The sequence below is a fragment of the Podarcis pityusensis genome (genome assembly GCF_964106645.2).
Source record: "Podarcis pityusensis genome assembly, chromosome: 6".
NCBI classification, from domain to species: domain Eukaryota; kingdom Metazoa; phylum Chordata; class Lepidosauria; order Squamata; family Lacertidae; genus Podarcis; species Podarcis pityusensis.
Genome location: NC_138030.1, coordinates 50,925,601 through 50,946,948, shown reverse-complemented (window position 1 = coordinate 50,946,948; position 21,348 = coordinate 50,925,601). Strand labels below are relative to the sequence as shown.

The window sequence follows — 21,348 nt, the reverse complement described above, 5'->3', positions numbered from 1 at the left end:
CCCCAGATGTTGCTGGACTACAACTCCCGTGATCCCTGACCACTGGTCTTTCTGCCTAGGGATGATGGGAGTTGTAGTACCACAACATTTTGGGGACCCAAGGTTGAGAAAAGCTGGAGTTGGAAGAGTGAGGCAAGAGAGGTGTGCCAGTGTAGAATTAAGACTTGGGTCAGAAGTGATGCTGCTATGTTTGGGTTATGTCAGGTATGGATGCATTGAGAATTGAGATCTGGTAGAGATCAAGCCAGAATCTAAGGCAATGGACTGTAGTGACAGGAGGAATTGGGGGGATGGGTAGATTGGGGTTGTTAATTAAATTATTTCTTTTTAAGTATTGGAAGGGTTGTATTTGATACAGCTGCAGGTGTTCCATGGAATTCTAGAGTTGGAAAAAACTAACCATTTAATCTATATTCACACACATGCATAAATTGCACCAGTAACTGAGGAGTAGAAGCATGGATAGGTGGTAGATATTAAAATATATAAAAGTGTGGACTTTGGGGAAGTATACTTTTGGAGAAACACAAGGACAAGGAGCCTGCCACTGCACATTTAGGCTGCAATCTTAAACCATTTACCAGGAATTCAATCCTGTCGAATTGAGTGAGATGTCTTTCTGAGTAAAACATTGTTGGGAGGAGCACTCTGTCAGTACTTGCCTTCACAGTGTACACTGTTTGCCACATTTCCATTTATAAGAATCTCACATAGAAATGCATGTACAGTGGTACCTTGGGTTACAGGTGCTTCAGGTTACAAACGCTTCAGGTTACAGACTCCGCTAACCCAGAAAAAGTACCTCGGGTTTAGAACTTTGCTTCAGGATGAGAACAGAAATCGTGCAGTGGCGGCATGGCAGCAGCAAGAGGCCCCATTAGCTAAAGTGCTACCTCAAGTTAAGAACAGTTTCAGGTTAAGAACAGACCTCCAGAACGAATTAAGTTCTTAACCCGAAGTACCACTGTATTGATGGAGAGGTATGAGTTAGCATTCTTTCTAGCTTGCCATGATTCTTGAATTAGATTTCTTCAATACCATTGCCAGGCTTCTGTGGTGTTGCCTCTAGTTCAGTGGCTTCCAGAGTTTGTTTCCACATTAATTTGTTTGCTGAAGAATATCTTTGTGTGTTGTAGAGTACAGTGGTACCTTGGGTTAAGAACTTAATTCGTTCTGGAGGTCCGTTCTTAACCTGAAGCACCACTTTAGCTAATGGGGCCTCCTGCTGCTGCTGAGTGATTTCTGTTCTCATCCTGAAGCAAAGTTCTTAACCTGAGGTACTATTTCTGTGTTAGCGGAGTCTGTAACCTGAAGCGCCTGTAACCTGAAGTGTCGGTAACCCGAGGTACCACTGTAGCTGGATTGTGTGTTTAGTCACACACTTTGTGTGTGGTGTTGGACAATCTAGTTGGGCCTTGCAATCATTCTACACGAGCTGAGAACACACTCCAGAATGCGCCAACACTTAATAAACAGTTGTGGGTATACTGTGCTTCAGGAAAGCTTAGCTTTCATTATTGATTTTGTCATTGGGAATTTATGAAAAGTTTTGGGGATCTCTACAGCACAATTTGAAATCTACACAGGTTTGTCTTGAGGATCTAGCAGAGACATGGTTAACTGAGTTGTACTTTATATCAAATGGGATAGTGGGTGGCTAGGAGGAGGAGTTTTGTTAGGGAGTTTCTGAAAATAGTTGCCTTGTGAGACATTTTTCTATTTTTGTAGTGTTACTTAAAACATTTTTTGTAGTCCTTTTTAATGCTCAGGACACTTGTATGTAAGTTTGGCATGTGAGATTTTGCTCATTATATTGTTTGAAAAATAATCAATGTGCCAAAAGTTGTTAAGTAAATGGCTCACTGAGGAGTGGTAAGAAAACCTGTGGTTTCAGATATGCTCCAAGCATACCTGAAGCTAAGTTGATTTTTTAAATAAAGTTTTTATTTAAAAACTTCTTCTTCAGTTATAGGATGGAATATTTACTTACCTATTCTATTGCTTTACAGTAGGACAGTTCTACATTTCCTGCATATAAAATGTTCAGTGAATTCTATCCTTTGACCATCATGATTCACTTATTCAAAAGATGGCTCATGGATGCCAGTAGGGTTTTCTGTACCTAGTACACTGCATGTTATTTAGTCCCTCCACCTTACTGGCAAGAGGCCATTGATTTCCATAAAATTTGCATGTTTATCATAGGCAAACCAGTGACCACTTGGCAGGTGGTACAGAGGGGCCAAATAAATTAGGGGCCACATAAAAGTGCTAAGATGTCTGACAGAATGCCATTAGTTGAGGCTTTCCCGACAATTGTATTTCCACACTAGAATTTCTGCCTGCCACACAGCTGTTAAATGCACAGATGCCCTGCTAATCCTCTATACTAACTCTAAACCAGGGTAGTTAGCCATTTTGGCCCATAGCCATATGTAGGATTGTGCCATATAATGGAAGTTACTGGAATCTGGACTGTATAACTAGATGCAGAAACCTGTTTTAGTAAAAAGAAAATAAATGTGATCAGCTAGGAATATCCATATAGGTTTACCAAGCTGTTAGAATAACGATGTTGGACCTCTTCTCTAACCGACCCCCCCCGCCCGCCCCGTGCAACTGAATCCTGTTCCAATACCTCTTTTGGATGAAGGATTTCACATTTGGTTTTGTTCCTTAAGAGAACATTTTAATGCCTAGCTTCATTTTGGCTCTGTTAATTATGGTACACACATAGTTGCTTTGATGTAGGTAATCTTGTCTGCATCAAGAGACAAAATATAAATTGTGCACGGTTCCAGTATTTTGTGTTTGGGTAACATAAGGTGTGCAGGTGAAATTTGGCTCACCAGTCCTCCCCATTTGGCCTATGAGACTATTTTGGGCAAGCCATATTTACATTTATATGACTTATTTTTTATTTTATTTATGTATTTGTTTAGTATACCTTAGATATCAGGGCAGTTTCACAATGTAAAAATATAAGATAAAAAACACAAAATACATAATAAAATGAGAACAACTTTCTCCCCACAAACCAGTAGCTTCCCCCCCCCCCAAAAAAAACATTTAAAAGGCCGTAGGATATTAATCAGCCCAAAGCCTGGTCAGCCCAAAGAGGAATATTTTTGCCTGGCACCTAAAGGTATATAATGATGGTGTCTGCCAAACCTCTCTGGGGAGAGCATTCCACCAGCAAGGCAGCCACTGCAGGAAAGGCCCGTTCTCGTGTTATCATCCTGCAGACCTCTTATGGAGGAGGCATACGGAGAAGGGCCTCAGATGATGATTGCAGTGTCTGGGTAGGTTCATATGGCTAGAGGCAGTCCTTGAGGTATTGCTGTCCTGAGCTGACTGACAGGTATGCTGATTGTCGGGCAGTTCAGAAGCGCTGTGCAAAGTGCTTCGCAAGCCCTGTGCTTGGAAAGCACTGAGCGCAGCCTGTGGCAGTGGAGGAGGATAAAGATTTGGTCTGCTGGGCCAAAAAAGTTCTGCACCCTGCAGCTAAGGATAGCACTTGTGGATTTCACTCAGTGTTCAAAATTCACCATGTGCATTTTGCACCTGGCTATTGGCCACTTGTGACCAAGTGAAGATGCCCAGGGACCAGGATGGTGCCTGACATCTCCACCATCCTTGGATCTTGACTGTTTTCACACACAACACATCCTGTAGAATTGCATCTCTTATATTTTATCTGCACAATCAGAATGAATTTCAGGAACCAAAAAGTCATATTGAAAAATATGACTTTTGAACCGCCTGGCCCCAAAATGGCAATAGACATTCCATTTTGGTGACCGTAATCCTGGTTTAAGGAGCCGTTTGGCGCCTAGCTTATATATCTGAGTTTCTAACACCGGTTTCACTGAATCTTCATTAGATACAGTAAGATAGCTTGGTCGCTAGAGCATGAGACTTAACTGGGCTTGACTCGTGGGTTGAGAAAGGTTCCCTACTCCTGCACTAACCTATGTTTAGTGTGACATCCATGAGCCTAGAATTCTCCTGGGTTCCTGCTCTCTCTCCTTTTAATTAACCATCCAAACGCAACAAATGGAGGTTGATCTTAATTGTGGCTAGTTTCAAGAAAACCAGCTTCAGGAAATTTGGTTTGAGGTTAGCTTCTCTGAAACTAGCCATAGTTAAGAATGACCACAATTTGTTGGGCACAAATGTCATGATAAGCTATGGTTATTCAAAAATAGAAGTGAAAGCTTTTGAAGTTCTCCTCAGAACGTCCTGTACATGTGGGAAGGAGGCAGTGTGCAAAACCGAGAGAAGGCTAGGCTTGTTCATGTCTCACTAAAGCAGTTTAACTGCATTCAGTCATCATACTAATGAGTACATTTTTCAAATACACTCAAGATGTGTTTAAGTATAAACTGGACTGTAGGCTTTATGGGTTCAGAATATTATTGGCATCTGCCTGTCCTGAAAGACAGTGGAGTGCACTTTCGGGGGTGAAGTCAAACCTCTGGGTTAGCAGCACCAAAGTGACCTCTCTGGGGCACAAGCCTGGGCTGTGTGTATGGAGGTCCTGGGCTGCCCAGACAACAAAACTCCCCTCTTGGCCTCACTGATGTGGACCAAAGGAAGGCAGAGCAATACATTTGACACCAGCTTGGCTGAAGGAGTTGCCAGAAGAAGGCATACAAGGTGCCCTCCAACCCTCTTAGGGACTCCACTCTGGATTTGTGTAGGGTTCACTCCTCAGTCTTTTCTTCTGCAAGGCAGAGGTGGATTAGGATCAGAGTTTTCTTTCTCTTAGATGGGCTACCTTCCTAGGTTGATTAGCCCCATCTGCCCCTCACTTCCCTCTACAGCACATGCAGAAACCACCTTCTTGACTGTTGGACCCACTATTGGTCTCGTCTGCTCAATCTGCCAGAGACTGTCTTTGCATTCAGGGAAAGACCCTAACTCATTGAGAGTTTGAGACCCACCGACTACCCCTCACCTTGTTTAGCCGGCCAGTCAAAGCCCTTTCCTGGAGTGTGGCTGCTGTCATGTGCTGACAGCTTCTAGGAGCCACAGGTGAGTGCAGGGTGAGGACCAAAGTGGGAGAAACTACCCCAGAAGGAGCACATGCCACCCACCAGAGGTATTACCCCTCCTCTAACACCATACACCCTAGTATATAAATGAAGATGATTTAATCCTTTCTGAGAGACTGAGACTCTATCTTAATTTTCAACATAGGTTAGTTATCCTAACAGAGGCACACTTGTTCCTGCCACAAGGAGAAAGCAGGAGAGGATGTTATGGCACCATGGTCATAGATCCATTTGTTCCATAACCCTCTGTTCTTTTCCTTCTTTCTCTGATTTAAAAAAATAATATTCTGAACACTCTGAGTTCTGAAAGCACCACAACATTCTGATTTTAATGTTTTAATATATACATTTTTTCTTGGTGGTGGTGGTGATGAAGCCCCTTTTATAGATGGAGCTAATATGATGTACATATTAGCAATTTGATGGAAGTTTAAAGAAGTTGAATTGTGGTGGAAGGAAGCTGCGGGTGGGGGAGAGTAATATGCAATAAGTATGTTTTCAATGTTTTTGAACTTTTTTTTCCTTTTCTGTTGGTGTTCTGTTTTTGCTGTATTATTTAAATAAAATTTTAAAAAAGAAAAAAAAGCAGGTTGAATGGAGATTAGTGGAAGTGGACTTGGGCTTCATTTATTGCTTTCCTACTGTGACAATGTTGCCAGTGTAGAAATGTAGGTACATGTCCCTCTGAAAGTGCTAGGTGAAGTGAAAGGCCTACCCCTGAGAAGGCTGCTATGGCCTTACATCCCTACAAAGTGAATGCTGGTTTTCCCATTGCATACATGGACTTTTTCTGGCATAGGATGCTTCCAGCTCTTGGCATCCCAGTGCAGGCTTTTGCAACTGGTCGGTTTGCGTGTGCATCACAAACTGCCCTAAGGCTGAGACCCAGAATCTTTTAATGGGTGGGTCATCTCACGTACAAAGCAACAGTTTAGAGGTTGTACACACTACAGTGCAAACATGATCTTGTATAATGGGGATGGAATGAAGGTGCTGCTTTTGGATTGGCGTATATTTTGAAGATGCAATATGCTGCCTCATTGGACTTAATGGTGACAGGACCACAAAGAATAAAAGGGCAGTAACCCATAATATAACCTTAGTAAATTATACAAAAGAACAACAACCTTGCAGCACTTGGCTACAGAATGATGCCAACAAACGCCAATGATTGACTGTTGTATGAATTTATCTGGGTTGGTTTTTGTTGTTGAAAACCAGCTATTGGAATTATCTGTCTCATTTATGCCCATGCATGGGTTTGATTTGTTTTAATTACACTTGCCTGTAAAATTTAAATATTAGTATTATGCACAAAGATCCCATAAAACGAAGATTCATAGGCTAACATGTCTCACTGCAAAAATTAGTTGTATGCCTGAGTATCATTCATTGCTTGTTTGTTCTTTGTAACTGCAAGGCAGGCATTAAGCATTTCTCGTGGGGCAGGTAAGGTCTCTCTTCCCTGCCATTGTCTGCCTTTGTTTCCCCCTCTTCTTTCTCCTGGGGATGGATGTGCATATGTGTACACACACACACACACACACACACACACAGAGTCCCTATTTCTATTACTTTTTCCTCTGATATATCCAAGCTGTGTAGCAGCCTTGGTGCCAGGGCTTCCCAGTAGCCCCTTGGCAAACAGTGTAGTGCAGCTGGGAACATAATGCAGCATAAGTGGTGCCTTCCTGGGTCACACCATCTAGCTTAGTATCAGAGCTCAATTGAGCCAGAGTTTACCAGGGCTTAGTCCTGCAACCTGGTTTCTGTGCCAGAGCTTGGCCCTGGAATATGTGAAATGGGATATTAATACATTTGGATTGCTACCTCCTGCCAAAGAAGGGAAATCTCCCAGCCCCTGCAAGCTGCAATTTCAATACAATATTGCTTCTGTTCTACAGGGATATCAAAATACAAAATATAATTAAGCTTTAAGTGAATCTTCATGAATCTTCTAGGTAGTTATTTTGGTCAGGTAACTTTCTAGAACAATTGGAAATGCCAAGTTAATTTCACCTACAGTGTGTGGAGGCTATCATGGGCCTCAGCTCTGACCGTTTTTTCCACACACACACACACACACTCAAGAACCTGTGTCTTCTATAGCTAAGATATTGTATCCTCTTAATATTTCTAGCAGTCTATTTTTTATTAATTATTATCACATCATTATTAATTAATAATGCAGCCAACTGGAATGGCTCATCACACCCCAGTGTTGCCATGTTCAAATGTAAAATATTTCTGAAATACTTTTAAATTATCTTCAATATCTTATTGGATTGATATATTTGTGTTCTAAAAAGCTTGTCTCATTTATTTTGAGGGGAGTGGGTGGGTAAATTTCTGTTACTTACATAGTACCTCAACCTCAGGCACATCTACATTATCAGCACCTTTCAACTTCTCAATCATATATAATTTTCATTTTTCTTTTCTGTGAAATTTCTAGTTCCTGAAATGTATAAAAATGCTTAAAATATGTACATGCCATTAGTTCCTTTGGCATGTTCCCTCAATGCACAGAGTCAATGGGGGGCGTGTAAGTGTACATGTTGGCTCCACATACAGGCTTTGTGCATAAGGCCAAAGATTCGAGAAGGGGCACCATCATCTTTACAACTGTATGTGTGAACATGCTCAATGCAATTGGAAACCCTCCACAGTATGTGGAGTGGCTACGTCTACACCGGGTAGGCAGCCCTTCTTGTGCACCTACCTTTATGAGTTGAGGATGGGGATAGGGAAAATGGGGTGCATTGGAGGTGAGACAGACAGTTGCAAGACTCCTCTCCACATGTTTAGTCTACTTGTGGAGGCAACATCTGAAAGGAGCTGTTGATTAGGCACATATGGTAGTTTTCTTTCCGATCAATAGAAAAAATGAGAGGATTATTTGTATGATATACTAGTGACCAAGAGCACAGACAAACTTGCCCTGGGTGCCAGAATGTCTTGAGCAAACTAACCCCTCCTCTTTTTTTAAAAGCATTCTAGTATTTCATAAGAAAAAGTTACCAATGGCAGGAGATGAAATCATGGACAAGTTTCTATAATCTGTAATGGTCTATAAATGTCTTATCTTGCACTCCTCCAGGTGGATATTTCCCGAGTTATTGGGTGTTTGAATGTTGTACATTTTTCCATGTCACACACACATGATGCCTAGCCATATTTTATAGCAACATGGAGTAGTAATAGTTGGAGAATATGTATTAAATATTGACATGACTGGCCAGTTGGGATGGTTTGCTCAGTCAAAGGTTATAATCTGACCCTTGACATGCAGGAAAAACGTCATTCTCTCTGTGTGTTTATCTAGATGACGTTTCATTTTATTTCTTAATGATCTTTTGAAAACTCAGAAGTTCAGCTTTCATTTATTTACTGAAGAAATTATAGATATTGAACCTGTGACAGGTTGAAAACATGAAATCATGCTTGATGAAGTTGTGGAAACTACATGAGTGAGTTTCAACTGGATTTTCTGTGGTTGGAGGATAGGAGTTCAGGTCCCTGAATAGTTCATTTTCCTTCCCCATGACTCATAATGGGGAGATAGGGAGGGAGAGAGAGAGAGAGAGATCTAGTTCACATGTCATGCTAAGCCAAATCATGGCTAAGTTCTAATGTGTCAGCTTCTGGAGAGGAGATCTCAGCTGCATTGCTTCTCCCCCGTTCCTCTGCTGTGCCATGCTGTGCTAAACCATGGCTTCTCTTGTTGTGTTATCCAAATCTTGGCTTGTGGTTTAGCTCTCCTGGACAACTGACAAGCTATAAATCAGTGTTTCTCAACCTTTTCCCGACCATTACCCTCTTCCGACCTTGTTTCCTTCCTGTGGTCCCCCATCCTACTGGTAGAAAGCTAACCATTTAAATGTTTTGTTTGTAAATAGAACATGTTTTGTTTATAATTTTTATAATTAGTACAAAATACAATTACATAAAAATTATACTATTAAGTATTTCTTGATCAATGTGACCTTTGTGCTTGATGACCAGAAACAAGCTTTTTTATATCCTGTTCTATTGCTGTGAGGGATAACCGAAGATCACCTCTGTCCATTATGTTACGGCAATTCCGCGTTAGGCTGCGTAAATAATTTGCACAACTGAAATCTCATTCTACCAAATACTTCACTTCTCTGTTTTCTTTTTTCTTTTCTGTTTTATTTTCTCAGTCACTTCTCTGTTTTCTTCACTTCCCTCTGTGGCCCCCTAGTCTTGTGCCGTGGCCCCCGTTTACGTGATTTTCACCTGTGGCAAAACTCTTCTTTGCAGCACTTCATCCCCACTTTAGAGATCGCTGGAGCACTCTTTAAGGGAGTGGGGAACATTTGCAAAGAGCGCCTGTTTTAAATCAGACCCTGCAATCCCATCTGAGCATGTGCTCTTTGAAGCACTGCTCCAGTGGTCTTTAAAGGGAAAGGGAGGAAACTGCTTCAAAGTGTGCTGCAAAACAGCACCTGTTTATTCATTGCTGTGCAATGGAGCAGTCTCTGTCAGTGCTGGTGACCGACTCTGGCAGTGACTGCTCTGTTGCTCAGTGATGAAGACAAAATTGGGTCTACCTGCTTTTGCTAATTCTTTGGAAAGCTTGCTACATGCTGATCCTTTTTGGAGGTTGAAGGGATCAGGGCAGAGCATGCTTTTTAAGGAAGTCCCGCCCACCAGCTGATGCCACCAGCAATATCAGCTGATGGGTGGGTTGGTGTTGCTTTGAGGGAAATAGCCTCATGGGCCAAATTGCACCAGGCAGGCCCAAACCAGGTCAGAGTTTATACAGGTTACAGAACACACATGTTTTAAAAAAGAGTATGACACACAGATTTTGTTAATGCTTCTTATCCTCCCAGCTTGGACTTGGGATCGTACACACACACACACCCTTTAGTCAGTACCACAGAATCAGAATGGTATCTGGGGACTGATGCCACTTCGTGAGTCTGAGGAGATGCGCATGAACACTGAAATTTAGTGTGGCTTCTAGGAAAAAAAACTTCTTCAAAGTTTGGGGCTGTTATAGAGACAGTTACTGCTGGGGTGTTATTGCCGCTTCCCTTCTCTAAAGTAGCTTGTTGAAGTCTGAATGTCAGTATTGCCATTTGTGTGCTCTTTCTCATGGGCATTTATTAATTTCATCCAACTCCTCCCCTCTGAATCTGTGCAATGAGTCCTGGCACTTGCTTTAAAAGCGGTACTTTAGAACTTGTAAAGTTAAATGGTGATGAAGGAGAATTCTTCTCAGCCCATGTAGAATGAATTCCCTTAACCCAAAAGGAACCATGATCCTCCCACCCCATGGTATATCTTAAATCTGGAAGCTGGAGCAGGGCTTCCATATTAGAAGATGGATATCCAGACAGATATGAACCCTGACACTTCTCTTTCAAGAAAATAAGCACTGGATATGTGATTATTATGGACTTCTGCCCTTTACTTTTCTTCCATGACTGAGATTCTTCTCCCTTGAGGATGGCAAGCTCTGGTGCAGGCTTCATATCTAAGAATATGAAGCAAAGCAGTTGTTTGTGGAAGCCTTTCACATGAATAGGTTTGGGAGACATCCCATCATCTCAATTCAATAAGAAAAGTATCAGTTAAACTTGTTTCATGTTACTGGCTGGGAAAGGGTACGAATCGCAGAGCTAGATTCTAAAATAAAGTTAATTGCTCATGCTCATGAAAATTTATTTATGTGTAAGAGGTGTATATATATGAAATAAGCATGTGTGGCTGGGTGCTGGGTACAGCTGCATGCATTTCTTGGGTATATTTTAATATTTGATACAATGGCTCTTGCTGTTCTGTATACTTCCCTGTACAGTTGGCGAGGGCCTGGGTTTTGCCACAGTAAAATATTAGCGAAGCTGTTTTACTCCAGAGCATTACATCTGCCTGATAGCCCTACAGCTACACAGCTTGGCAGCTTTGAAGATTTAAAAGGCGTCTCTCTCAAATACATGTTACTCTATGATGGGTTGGAAGTGACTGTTACTAACTTCTATTTGGCTGTAATGTATTTATTAATGACAATAAAAGGCGCTAGATGGAAAGATGGTAGTTATGGCAAGGAACCTCTAGGATAAATATAATGTTAGGCTACAAGGGCAGCTGCTTATTATTTTTGTAGCTTGGCTTTCCAGTTTCCGAGGCTTGGTCCATTGCTTTATGGAAGCAACATCTTTCACTTCTGCCATTTCCTCTCTTCTCTCTCCCCCTCCCCCGGTGCTAATGCACCACTGTGTGAACCAGCCTATTCTGTAAAAATCTCCACTTGCAAAGTGGCCCAGTCTTTAACCTTTCTGTGTGCATGTGAGTGCATCTCTCTAACCAAAAATCCTTCTGTGTGAAGGTTATAAAATGTGTATTTACCTGACCTGCTCATCTTCAATTATCTTCTAATCTGGCCCTTCACTGGTCTCCCAGGTAAATACAGCTTTAGTTCTTCTTTAAGGCATATTATTTACCTCATTAAGTGTGTATTTTGGCACGTGCATTATTTACCTGATAGACTAACGGGTACAGAGGAGCAGTTGGTGTCTGTTGTATAAATAACCCCTAATGTTTGCAAGGGACTCTGCCTCCTGCCTTTGTGTTTTTGGTGGAAAGTCTTTTCTGTTCCACCTAATGGTCATCAAAGGGTCTTTCCTGTTCCTGCTTGCAGCAGGAAGATGTGAATAATGTACATACCAATGGAGGGCAGGTCTAAAGCTTTGCAGTTTTCCACCGCAAGTAGCCTCCATCAGCAGGAGGGAAGAACTAGCACTAACCTGCCAGGGCCTTTGGGGATGAACTTTATGGCACAGTAAGAGCTACTGAAAAGCTATGGATTTAGGTAGTGTGTGTGGTTCTGGTATTGCTCAGTCAGTATTGTTGGGTCTAGTAAGGGCGACTCAGCCAACTTAAGATGTGTTCTTGTTCTAACATACTAAGGTATTGAATAATTTCATCCCGCACCTTATGCTAGTTTTGAGTACAGTGGTACCTCGGGTTACATACGCTTCAGGTTACAGACTCCGCTAACCCAGAAATAGTGCTTCAGTTTAAGAACTTTGCTTCAGGATGAGAACAGAAATCGTGCTCTGGCGGCGCGGCAGCAGCAGGAGGCCCCATTAGCTAAAGTGGTCTGTCTTCAGGTTAAGAACAGTTTCAGGTTAAGTACGGACCTCGGAAACGAATTAAGTACTTAACCCGAGGTACCACTGTATATACAAATGATTTGAAGGGTCTTAAAAGTTTAGGGTTGTTCTGTTGTGCAATGGAATTGCCCTCTCCTCTGCTCTGCAGCGCCCCCTCAATCTGCTCCAGAGGTTTGGGAACCCCCCAGAGCATATTTTGGTGGCACACAAGGAGAGGATGGGAAAGTGTCATTGCACTAGTGAAACTCTGCTCATGCATCATTGGATTCAACTCTGTTTCTCAGTTTTCAGTTTGACCTTTCAACGTGGGAAGCTGAGTGTGCTTCTAATCCTTGCTCAGTATTCCAGGGTACAATATTATAGGAAACCTCTGCAAGGCAGTAACTTTATCTTGGAGATCCATTTAGGAAAGGTGCTGAAGATCAAGCATCTTGAAAAGGATTTTGGGGGGTTGGGGGTTGGGGGTGGGTGGGAGGATTCAGTGCCAAGGTCTTAGGTATGTGTATGCAGGTCTCTTGTGGTCAAAATGAGTTAACAGGTGAAGCTTACAGTTGGTTGTCTTTAGACATCTGTAGTATAAACTACTGCTAGAGAAGCTGGACAAATATGGGACAAGGAAGTAGCACTGAAGGTAGTCACTGATCAGTATGATTTAAAAGTTTATTAATCATATGTATACATAGTTTGCAGTGATGCCAAATAGCAGCAAAACTTTTTAAAACAGCAACAACCTTGCTCCTCCAAGGAGTTCATTGTATATACATAGTCTTCCCTGCATTGTATCCTCTGAGATAGGTTAGGCTGAGAGATTGTGATTTCTTCAAGGTCACCCTGTGAGCTTCATACTCTAGAAGGGAGCTGAACATGTGTTTTCCTAGTTTATGTGAAACTCTACTCATTCTATTCCAGGGGTCAGCAAACTTTTTCCACAGGGGGCTGGCCTGCTGTCCCTCAGACCTTGTGGGCGGTCAGACTCTATTTTTTGGGGGGAGGGAATCCCCCCCCACAACTCTCCCCTCCCTTCTCCACAGCACTGGACGAGCCCCAGTGGCTGCTTTCCTGTGCCTTGCGAGTGGCAGGGGCTGGCGGTGGCGGGTGGACGATGAGCGGTGAGAAAGGGCTGGCCCTAGAGAGGGGCTGCTTAAAGTGGCGCTCAGCCAATCGCGGCTCAACAAAGCCCAGCCCCCTTTCTCCTCTAGGCAGGGCGGGGAGAAGCCAGGAGGAGGGAGGGAGGAGGCACTGCCACGGTGTGTGTGTGTGGGAAATGGCACAGCATTAGATCAGAATCCCCACGCCAATCCACTCTGTGGACCATTTGCGGGCCGGATCCAGAAGGCAATTGGGCTGGATCCGGCCCCCGGGCCTTAGTTTGCCGACCCATATGCTATTCCATTTGTCATATCCATTGTTGAGTCTGAACTGGGCCAGGCATAGTAACTTTTAGAGATGGCTGCTCATAGTTACTGTGCTCACCAGATGCTCTCTTAGCTCTATTTTCGCTTTTTGATAGCAAGTATAAAAAAAAGGTTTTGGGGGCAGGGGTTAAGCATTTGGGAAGGGAGGTGTATAAAGGGTTTTTATTTCTCCTGCTGTTTTATTGAACTGCATTATATGATATTTTAACAATTTGATTCTTGCATTTTTATTGTTCTAGTTATTTTGTTGTTGCTGTGGATACTTTGTTTCAATGGCAGGGTGTACATATTTTAAATAAATATTATTTTAATAAGAATTAATTTCCATCTCTCCACCCAAATACTTTACCGCCATCATGGAAATACAAATTTTGATCTGTAAAGTGTGTATCTGGGAGTAACACCAGCTTTTTTCTCTCTCTCTCTCAAGTTCCAGATGCTGCTAGGTGTTCAATGGTAGCACTTGTCCGTACCACAGCAGCAAGGCTTCACCTCAAGTTACTCCCAAGAGCGAGGAATACTCTGCGCTCCCTTCTGCGTTTTTTCCCCCAGCGGTACGGTTCCACTACAACCGGGAAACTGGCGTCTCACGGCTTTGCTTCCATGGCAGCAATGTCATCCTTTCCCCCGCAGAGGTATCACTACTTCTTAGTGCTGGATTTTGAGGCCACATGTGACAAGCCGCAAATCCATCCACAGGTAATTGTTTGGCTTTAGTTTGTCTAGTTTTCTACAGGAGACCTTCTGTTTGGCATTGAGGGCTTTGCAATCTGTGTCTTCCAACAAGTTGCATCTGAAGAGTAGGTGTTTCCTAAGCACTTTTCTTTCCCTTTTTTGAGATATCTGTATCTCACTAGCAGATAATGTAGAATCTGGATTAGAATATTCAGATCTTAGGCTTCCTCGTAAGCTCACACTTTGGCAATCTACTCTTACACCCTCAGTTCCTCATCTTTAAAATGAGAAACTACTTACTACACAGAGTCATTATGAAGACAGAAATGTATTCTGCATTTAAAAGCGCTAGAGAAATTCTTAATAATTTGTCATATGTTTTCCCTTTGTTCACTCCTGTAAATTGCTGATCCACCTCTTTGTTTTTCTCTTGGCCTGAGGAGCTTCATGATGCATTTTTTTATCGAGCCTTTTCTCCTAAGAAAGCATGGAGTCTAGAGGAAAGCTCATCTTTTCTAAGTTGTGATACTGCATTTATTGTCCTTTACACTGCCTGTGTTCTTTTCAGTGGGAATAGCCAACTCCCCTAATTTGCAAGACAGTGAAACGGCTTTGAGTGTGAATGTATGCTGGATTTGACAGAGGAGCTGGAATTACAGCACCTCAAATTGTTGACTTTCCCTGTTTGCATTTTTCTCACTCAGTGGTAATTATGAAGTCCAATGTTCTTTACCACTTTAAAAGGTACCTTCTAGCTGTTCTGGGCCTCTGGATCAATCTTGATTGCACAACTTGCTTCCGCAATTTTGCTTAGAATTTACCATCCTCGTGGAAAATACATCTGGAAACACTGCGTAGGTTCCCATATTGCCAGTTGGGTCTGTGTTTCTATGCAACACATACTTAATATTCTGCAATAAAAAATTAAAAAATTATTCAGAAAGTCAAATTTATTTGTTTGCTCAGGTTACTTGATTAAGAGTGCAATCTGATGTGGGAAGGAATGGGGAGTGAAGCGGTGGATGGTCCACCACTCCCAAGCCTTGCTGGCATGGACAGTCCAGGATAAGAGGTGTGGGGGGCATACTTACCTCTCCCCGCATTCATGGTTGTCTATTTTGGCCAGCGCCCCCCTCACTGGAAGATCTATTTCCAGGCTTGTTTGGATGGGAGGACCATTCCTAGGGGATGCCCATTGAATGGGAAGGGGCCTGGGATCCAGTGATTACAAGGCTGCCTCAATTGCACTCCTGCCCCCAGGACACCCTGTTTGGGGCCCCAATGCTGACTACTGTCAGTGGGAACACTGCCAACAGTAGATAAGTACTTTTTCACTGGTGTAGTAATGGCCTCTGCAGTAGATGTGGCCCCAGCCGCTGGAGCTCTTTTCAGTCAGCAGAGGACACGCCACATCCCCACAGTCCTAACTCCCAGGTAGCAAGTTGATCTGGTGTTAGGGTTGCTCAGTAAGTCTAATTAAAAATGGTGGCATTTACAGTTTGGGAAGTTATTCTGGCAGAGCGGTGGAAGGGAAAGAAACACCTGGGATACTGGGAGGCAGTACGAGTGCAGGTAAACCTAGGGAGATGCGTTAGTCCTTTCCTTCATGATCACCAGAAGCCCAAACAGTATGTATCCCTTCTGGTTTCCCCTTCTAAATGCGAATAATCCAGCATTATTCACAGCTAAGCAGGGCAAGAAAATTAATTTAAAAAATGAAAGTGGAGATTCTCAGGATATTGCATATGACTGTTATGTATTATGCAGCTGAGATTTCTATACTGTTATGGCTATGGAGATCTCTAGTCTCCCTGCTTAATATTTTGAATTGGAAAGTGTTGCTAAATCAAAATGAGCCTCCTCGTCAGCATGGTAATGAACACTCAGAATTGTGGGTTTCAGTAGAGCCATGTCATCTGGCTGTTTTTAATTCAGGTTTGCAGTTAGAATTGTGAGCCGATATGGTTAGTATATTATTTCATTGGGCTGAAAAAGTGTGTTTCTTCTAATATGCATTAAGCATTCAAATATTTTAAAACTATATTAAGCACTTTCCTCCTGATTTTTGTTTTATTTGTTTGTTTCTAATGGGACCATAATGCTTGAAGGGGATTGTGGTGGCTCAAGGGCCCAGCCCTTTTGTATTGTCCTCTTACCTAAAGTTATAGAATACTAATGTGGGTGGGGCTTGCTTAGCTTAAATGGGTGGGTGGGGGGGAATTGGAAGGTGGGGGGGTGTAGATTTCATTAAGGTCTCCTCCTTCTCATTCCCCAATAATTGGTGCCCTGGAGAATACTGGAGTGATGTTCACTGTAAATCACGCTATCATCTTCAGCTTCCTTTCTAGGCCCTCTTCTTACTTTGTTTCAAAGAGTGTTTTTAATCTGTGCCTCAGTTCCTAGAGAAGATGCAGCTCAATATTAGCCATCTTGTAGATGTGCCTTCTTTTATGTTACTTTGCTGTGTGAAGAGGAACTACAGTAAGCCTGAAACTTACATGGGCGTTACATTCTGGGGGTTGTGCCTGAAGCCAAAATTGTGTATAGTTGAAACCCACTGGGTTCAGTGGCGGGTGGGATTGTCAAAGTCTTTTTTCCTGGAATCTTGGCCCCTTTCTGCCCCGTATTATTTTTTTTGCCACACACGTAAAGCTGAATGTGCACAAGTTAAATGCACATAAGTCACAGGCTTACTGTAACCTGAAATAAACTGGCTAAAAACAATCTTCCAAAACTCCTGTGTGTCTGTGGGAAGGCACGGTTGATTTTTTGAGAGTAATTCTGCAGGAAAACCTTAACTTTTCTCTGGCTATTTCCTGTGCACCCAGCCTTGGGTGCAAAGTCCTGTCAAAGCTGTAAATTTGCTCTAGCTTGTCCCTTTGGACTTGTGTTCATTTTGATGCAAAACCATGATGCATGTGGAGCTATTTTACAGCTGGTAGTAAAAATGGAGCATGAGTGGAATACTATTACTACAACTTTAAGGAGCTATGCCCCCCAAGTCCTTGCTGTGGAATATGTAACAATATGTGCCGTTGCAGCTTGGCTATATATTTTGTGGGGAAGATAGTGCATTAAGGTTATACGTTATTCAATTGGATCTTTTCATCAACTGTGCCCAGGGCTCACCTGCACCATGCATTCCTTTGCCCAGGGCTGTCTTGCTGTGCTTTTTGTTGGAACCTGTAGAGACACTAAGAGACTTGACTCAAAAATATCTTACTAAAAATGAGAACTTGCTCTGTGTGTCAAAGTTATATATCTTTACTTGTGTGCATTTAATGTGAATATAGAGAGGTGCTTTTGGAGAACAAGCTGATGTGCAGATTAGCTAACCTATGCTTGCAGAATCCTTTGCTGAAAATTATTTAAAGAGCTTCATTTTAGAGCCCTGGACTTCAGGACAGATTGAAGAACAGCAACACCTGAACTAACCAGCCATTGCCCTTGTGAACTTCAGCATAAGAGGTTTAGCTTCAGGGCATAAGTCCAAGTTTATTCTGAGAAAGCCATCGTCTTAAAAATGGAATGGAACTTACTCCTGATGGCTTACAGAATGAGAACCAGGAGTTGTGTTTGGGACCAGCCTGTAGGATCAGGGCCATAAATCAGAAATAAAATAGAGGGCCAGGCACGGCAAAGCTGGGATATGGATCAAGTAGCCTAGAATCAGGGCTGTCCTGCCCATGAGGTGAAGTGAGGAGGTGCCCACATAGGCAGCGTACCTGCCTTGCCACTTCTACCACCAGCAGAGAAGCAGCAGCTGCACCGGTTTTGATTCATTCAAATAAGATAAAAAAAATACTTGTTTTTATGTATTGTTTTCTGTATTATAATGACATCTATAATTAAGACAACCAAAACAAAGATGCCAAAAAAACTGAAATTAAGTTGGTCCACAAAACTGGTGCTAGTAAATGAACTTTAGGAGCCCACAGCAGCCTGGATTAAGTTCAGGGAGAGCAATTCTCTTTGCCCACTTCCCAGGTATTCCAGTTGCTAGTGCTGGACCTACTTCTCTTCCATAGCTCAGTGGTAGAGCGCTTGCTTTGCATGCAGAAGGTCTTGAGTTTAATCCCTGGTATCTTCAGGTATGGCTAGGTGGACTGATGGTCTGACTTGGTATAAGGCAGCTTCGTATGACACACAAGGCCCAGTGGCGGAGCTTCATGCTCTGGCAACGGGGGGCGGAGAGCAGGCGGGGTTGGGGCTGGCGGGCGTCCTGGGGGTATGGCACGCCGCCTGAGGGGGCGTGACGCCCAGTGCGGGTGGGGGCAGCCATGATCACATCTCACCGAGATTGGCGCTGCTGGGGGTGGTGCGCTCCCCCCCGCCAGTGACAAGGCCCCACCTTGCCAGATCCCTGCGGGGGAGCTTTGAAAACAGCGTTTACAGCTCCAAGTTTGTAAGAATCCTTTGACACAGGCTAGTAATGCTTACAAATTTAGTTAATAGCTTGAAATCTGCAATAAAAGCAAATGCTCAGCTCCAGTAGCAGAAAAAGGCAGTGTCCAATGTACCGTATCTCATCTAGGGAGGGTGTATTTAATTTTTTTTGCTTGTAGCAAAAATTAATGTTGCTACTAGTGTAATTGTTCTATGTAACAATCTTCAAACAATTTAGTTTTTAAAAAGGCAGCAAAGTGCCCCAAGAATTCCAGAGCCATGTGCTCTGGAGGTACTCAGATTTATTTCTTTATTATAGTTCTCACTAATGGTCACCGAAAATGACATTTCTTGTTACATCAGTAGCTTTGTGTAGTTGCATTGTAGTGTATACAGTCTGATGGGTGGCATTCTGGATCATAAGTCTAAGCGTGTGTGTCCCTAGATTCTTTGCCTTGTCTAAGTCTATGCCTCAGGCACATGCACTACATTCTTTGGAGTTCAGAAACCTCATACAACCATTGCATATATGTGGTAACTACTTGAAGTTCCTGCCCACTAGTTCTTTGCCTGTGACAAGACAATGGTGTACAGACAGTGCCATATGTGGAAAACCAGATACCAATGTAGCATTTGTTTATTGACATGTGACTTTTGCTCTGGTGGTATTTGTATGGAGCAGCTAGCCAGGGACAGTGAGCTGGCATGTAAAGGAATTTCAAGAAGCTAATACACATCCAGTGGTTATATGAATTGACTCGGAGACATGCTTTGGTTCATACTGTTTTCCTGACATTCAAGGTCATTAATATTATTTTCTACATTACTCTGGTTCCTCCATTTCGCTTGCACATTCCATTTTATGACTCTGTCATATTCCCACATAAGAATAGCCTTGCTAGGATAAAGGTAGCAGTTTACTGAGCCTGGTATCCTATCTTAAACAGTATTCTCCACCATCTGCCTTAAAGCAGGGATGACTAACTTTTTTGGTCTGAGGGCCACTTTCACCCATGACCAACACTCAATGAGGGTTGCGTGTCAGTGGTGGGTGTTGTGGCCACACCACACTCTTTCATACACAATCTTGCTTGTACATACAGGCACACAGCCTCTTCTCAGTAGATCTGTGCAGATTAGTTGAGGAGGGGGTTATTAACGAGTGCTGTGTCTGCTCCCCCCCCTTTTTTTTGCTAGTGCTAACAAAATCTTCTGGTCTTCTGGGGCCAGAAGAAATTCCTTGGGGACCTGTTATCAATTGCCTGAACTGGGGGTTAGCCATTCCTGCTTTAGAGGAAAGAAATATGTAATAGTACAAGAAGTGCCTGTGTCTCCTCCTCATCTTCTTCTACTTTTGTGATCTGTGAGTGCTCCAGTTGGAGAACAGCCTTCACCAAAGGTGTCCTGGCTGCCTGTGTATGGGTATCCCATCTACTTCAGGGGTAAGCCTGAAGGCTGGATTTCCTCATGGTCAGCTTTTCTGGAGTCAACATGCCAGTATTGCAAAAGTGGGTGTGGATGTGGCTCTTACGTTAGTGCACCAGGCTACATTTTAGTCACACACAAATCAGAGGTTTATGCAGGCAAGCAAGAGGCATTATCACAGTTGAAGGATACATTCCAGCCAGGCAGAAGTATTTGTGGAGGGAGCATGACCCGGGGAAGAGCCCTGAGAACTGGATAGAGAGGCCTGTAGGACTGCATTCAGCCCATGGGCCTGAGGGTCCCAAGCTCTGCGGTATTCTGTCCATATTAAACCTGTTTCTTAATACCTGTTGAAGAGTCATTCTTGATTCCTGCCTTCTTTCTAAACATTTTTAAAAATTCAGATTTTGTCTCTTTGTTTCCAGGGTTGGTTGAACTATACAGATTGGATTCTTCACTTAAGGCAACCTGTGTAGTCTTATAGGCCTTTGCATAAATTTTCTTTTTAACACTTCACCCCTGTTTCATTTATGAAAAATTGTATTAATTTTAAACTTGTGAACTTCAGCTCACACTAAGTAGTATGGTTTGTGATTCAACAGTGACCTCAGTGGATGGTTACTATACTGCATTTTGAGGTTCCTAAATTTTTGAATGATAATGATTTTGTGTTTAAAAGGGGGTGGTAGGAGTAATAAATTATTACTTGCCCTTCTCCAGCAGGTCCCAGGGAAGGTTTCAATAGTTTGAACTTCAGACTTAAAAACAGTTAAAACAAACTACTGTACAATTATAAGGAATAGGATGAGTTCTAAAAGCACACACCTCAAGTATCAAAGGCCAATGATTTACTGCAGAGTGAATGTAGCTAAATATTATGAAGAGTGTAAGGGCAACCAAATCATGGATCTACTGTAGAATTGGACTTAAGAGGAAGAGATGCTTGGGACACAGTACTTTAAGTTAGTATGTTAAATTTAGGATTTATTAATGGTGTGAAATGGCAAAGGTTATGAATTGAAAAAGTTACAGGGGAAAGCATAGAATTCAGAACTCTGGCAGCAGAAATTAGCATATAATTTTCTTTGTCTGGTTCATTATCTCATGCCACTTTACTGTGTTGTTAAACCTTATTCATGGAACTTTTAAGCATTTATGTAACTGGCATTTTCTTGCTTCTCCTGCACATATACATTTGACAATTCAGTTAAATTTAAAATTCTATGTTCTGTGTGCATGTTGTTA

At 42.5% G+C, this 21,348-nt stretch overlaps 1 protein-coding gene across 2 annotated transcripts in view; it reads left to right on the top strand.

Annotated features, from left to right (window-relative positions):
• The window catches only part of ERI3 (ERI1 exoribonuclease family member 3), a 203,336-nt gene that overhangs the window by 17,312 nt on the left and 164,676 nt on the right, over window positions 1-21,348 (top strand). For both annotated transcript variants that reach the window (XM_081009564.1, XM_081009565.1), the window contains exon 2: window positions 14,048-14,316. In XM_081009564.1, the coding sequence (XP_080865690.1) occupies window positions 14,048-14,316 (269 nt within the window). The remainder of the gene's footprint in view (window positions 1-14,047; window positions 14,317-21,348) is intronic.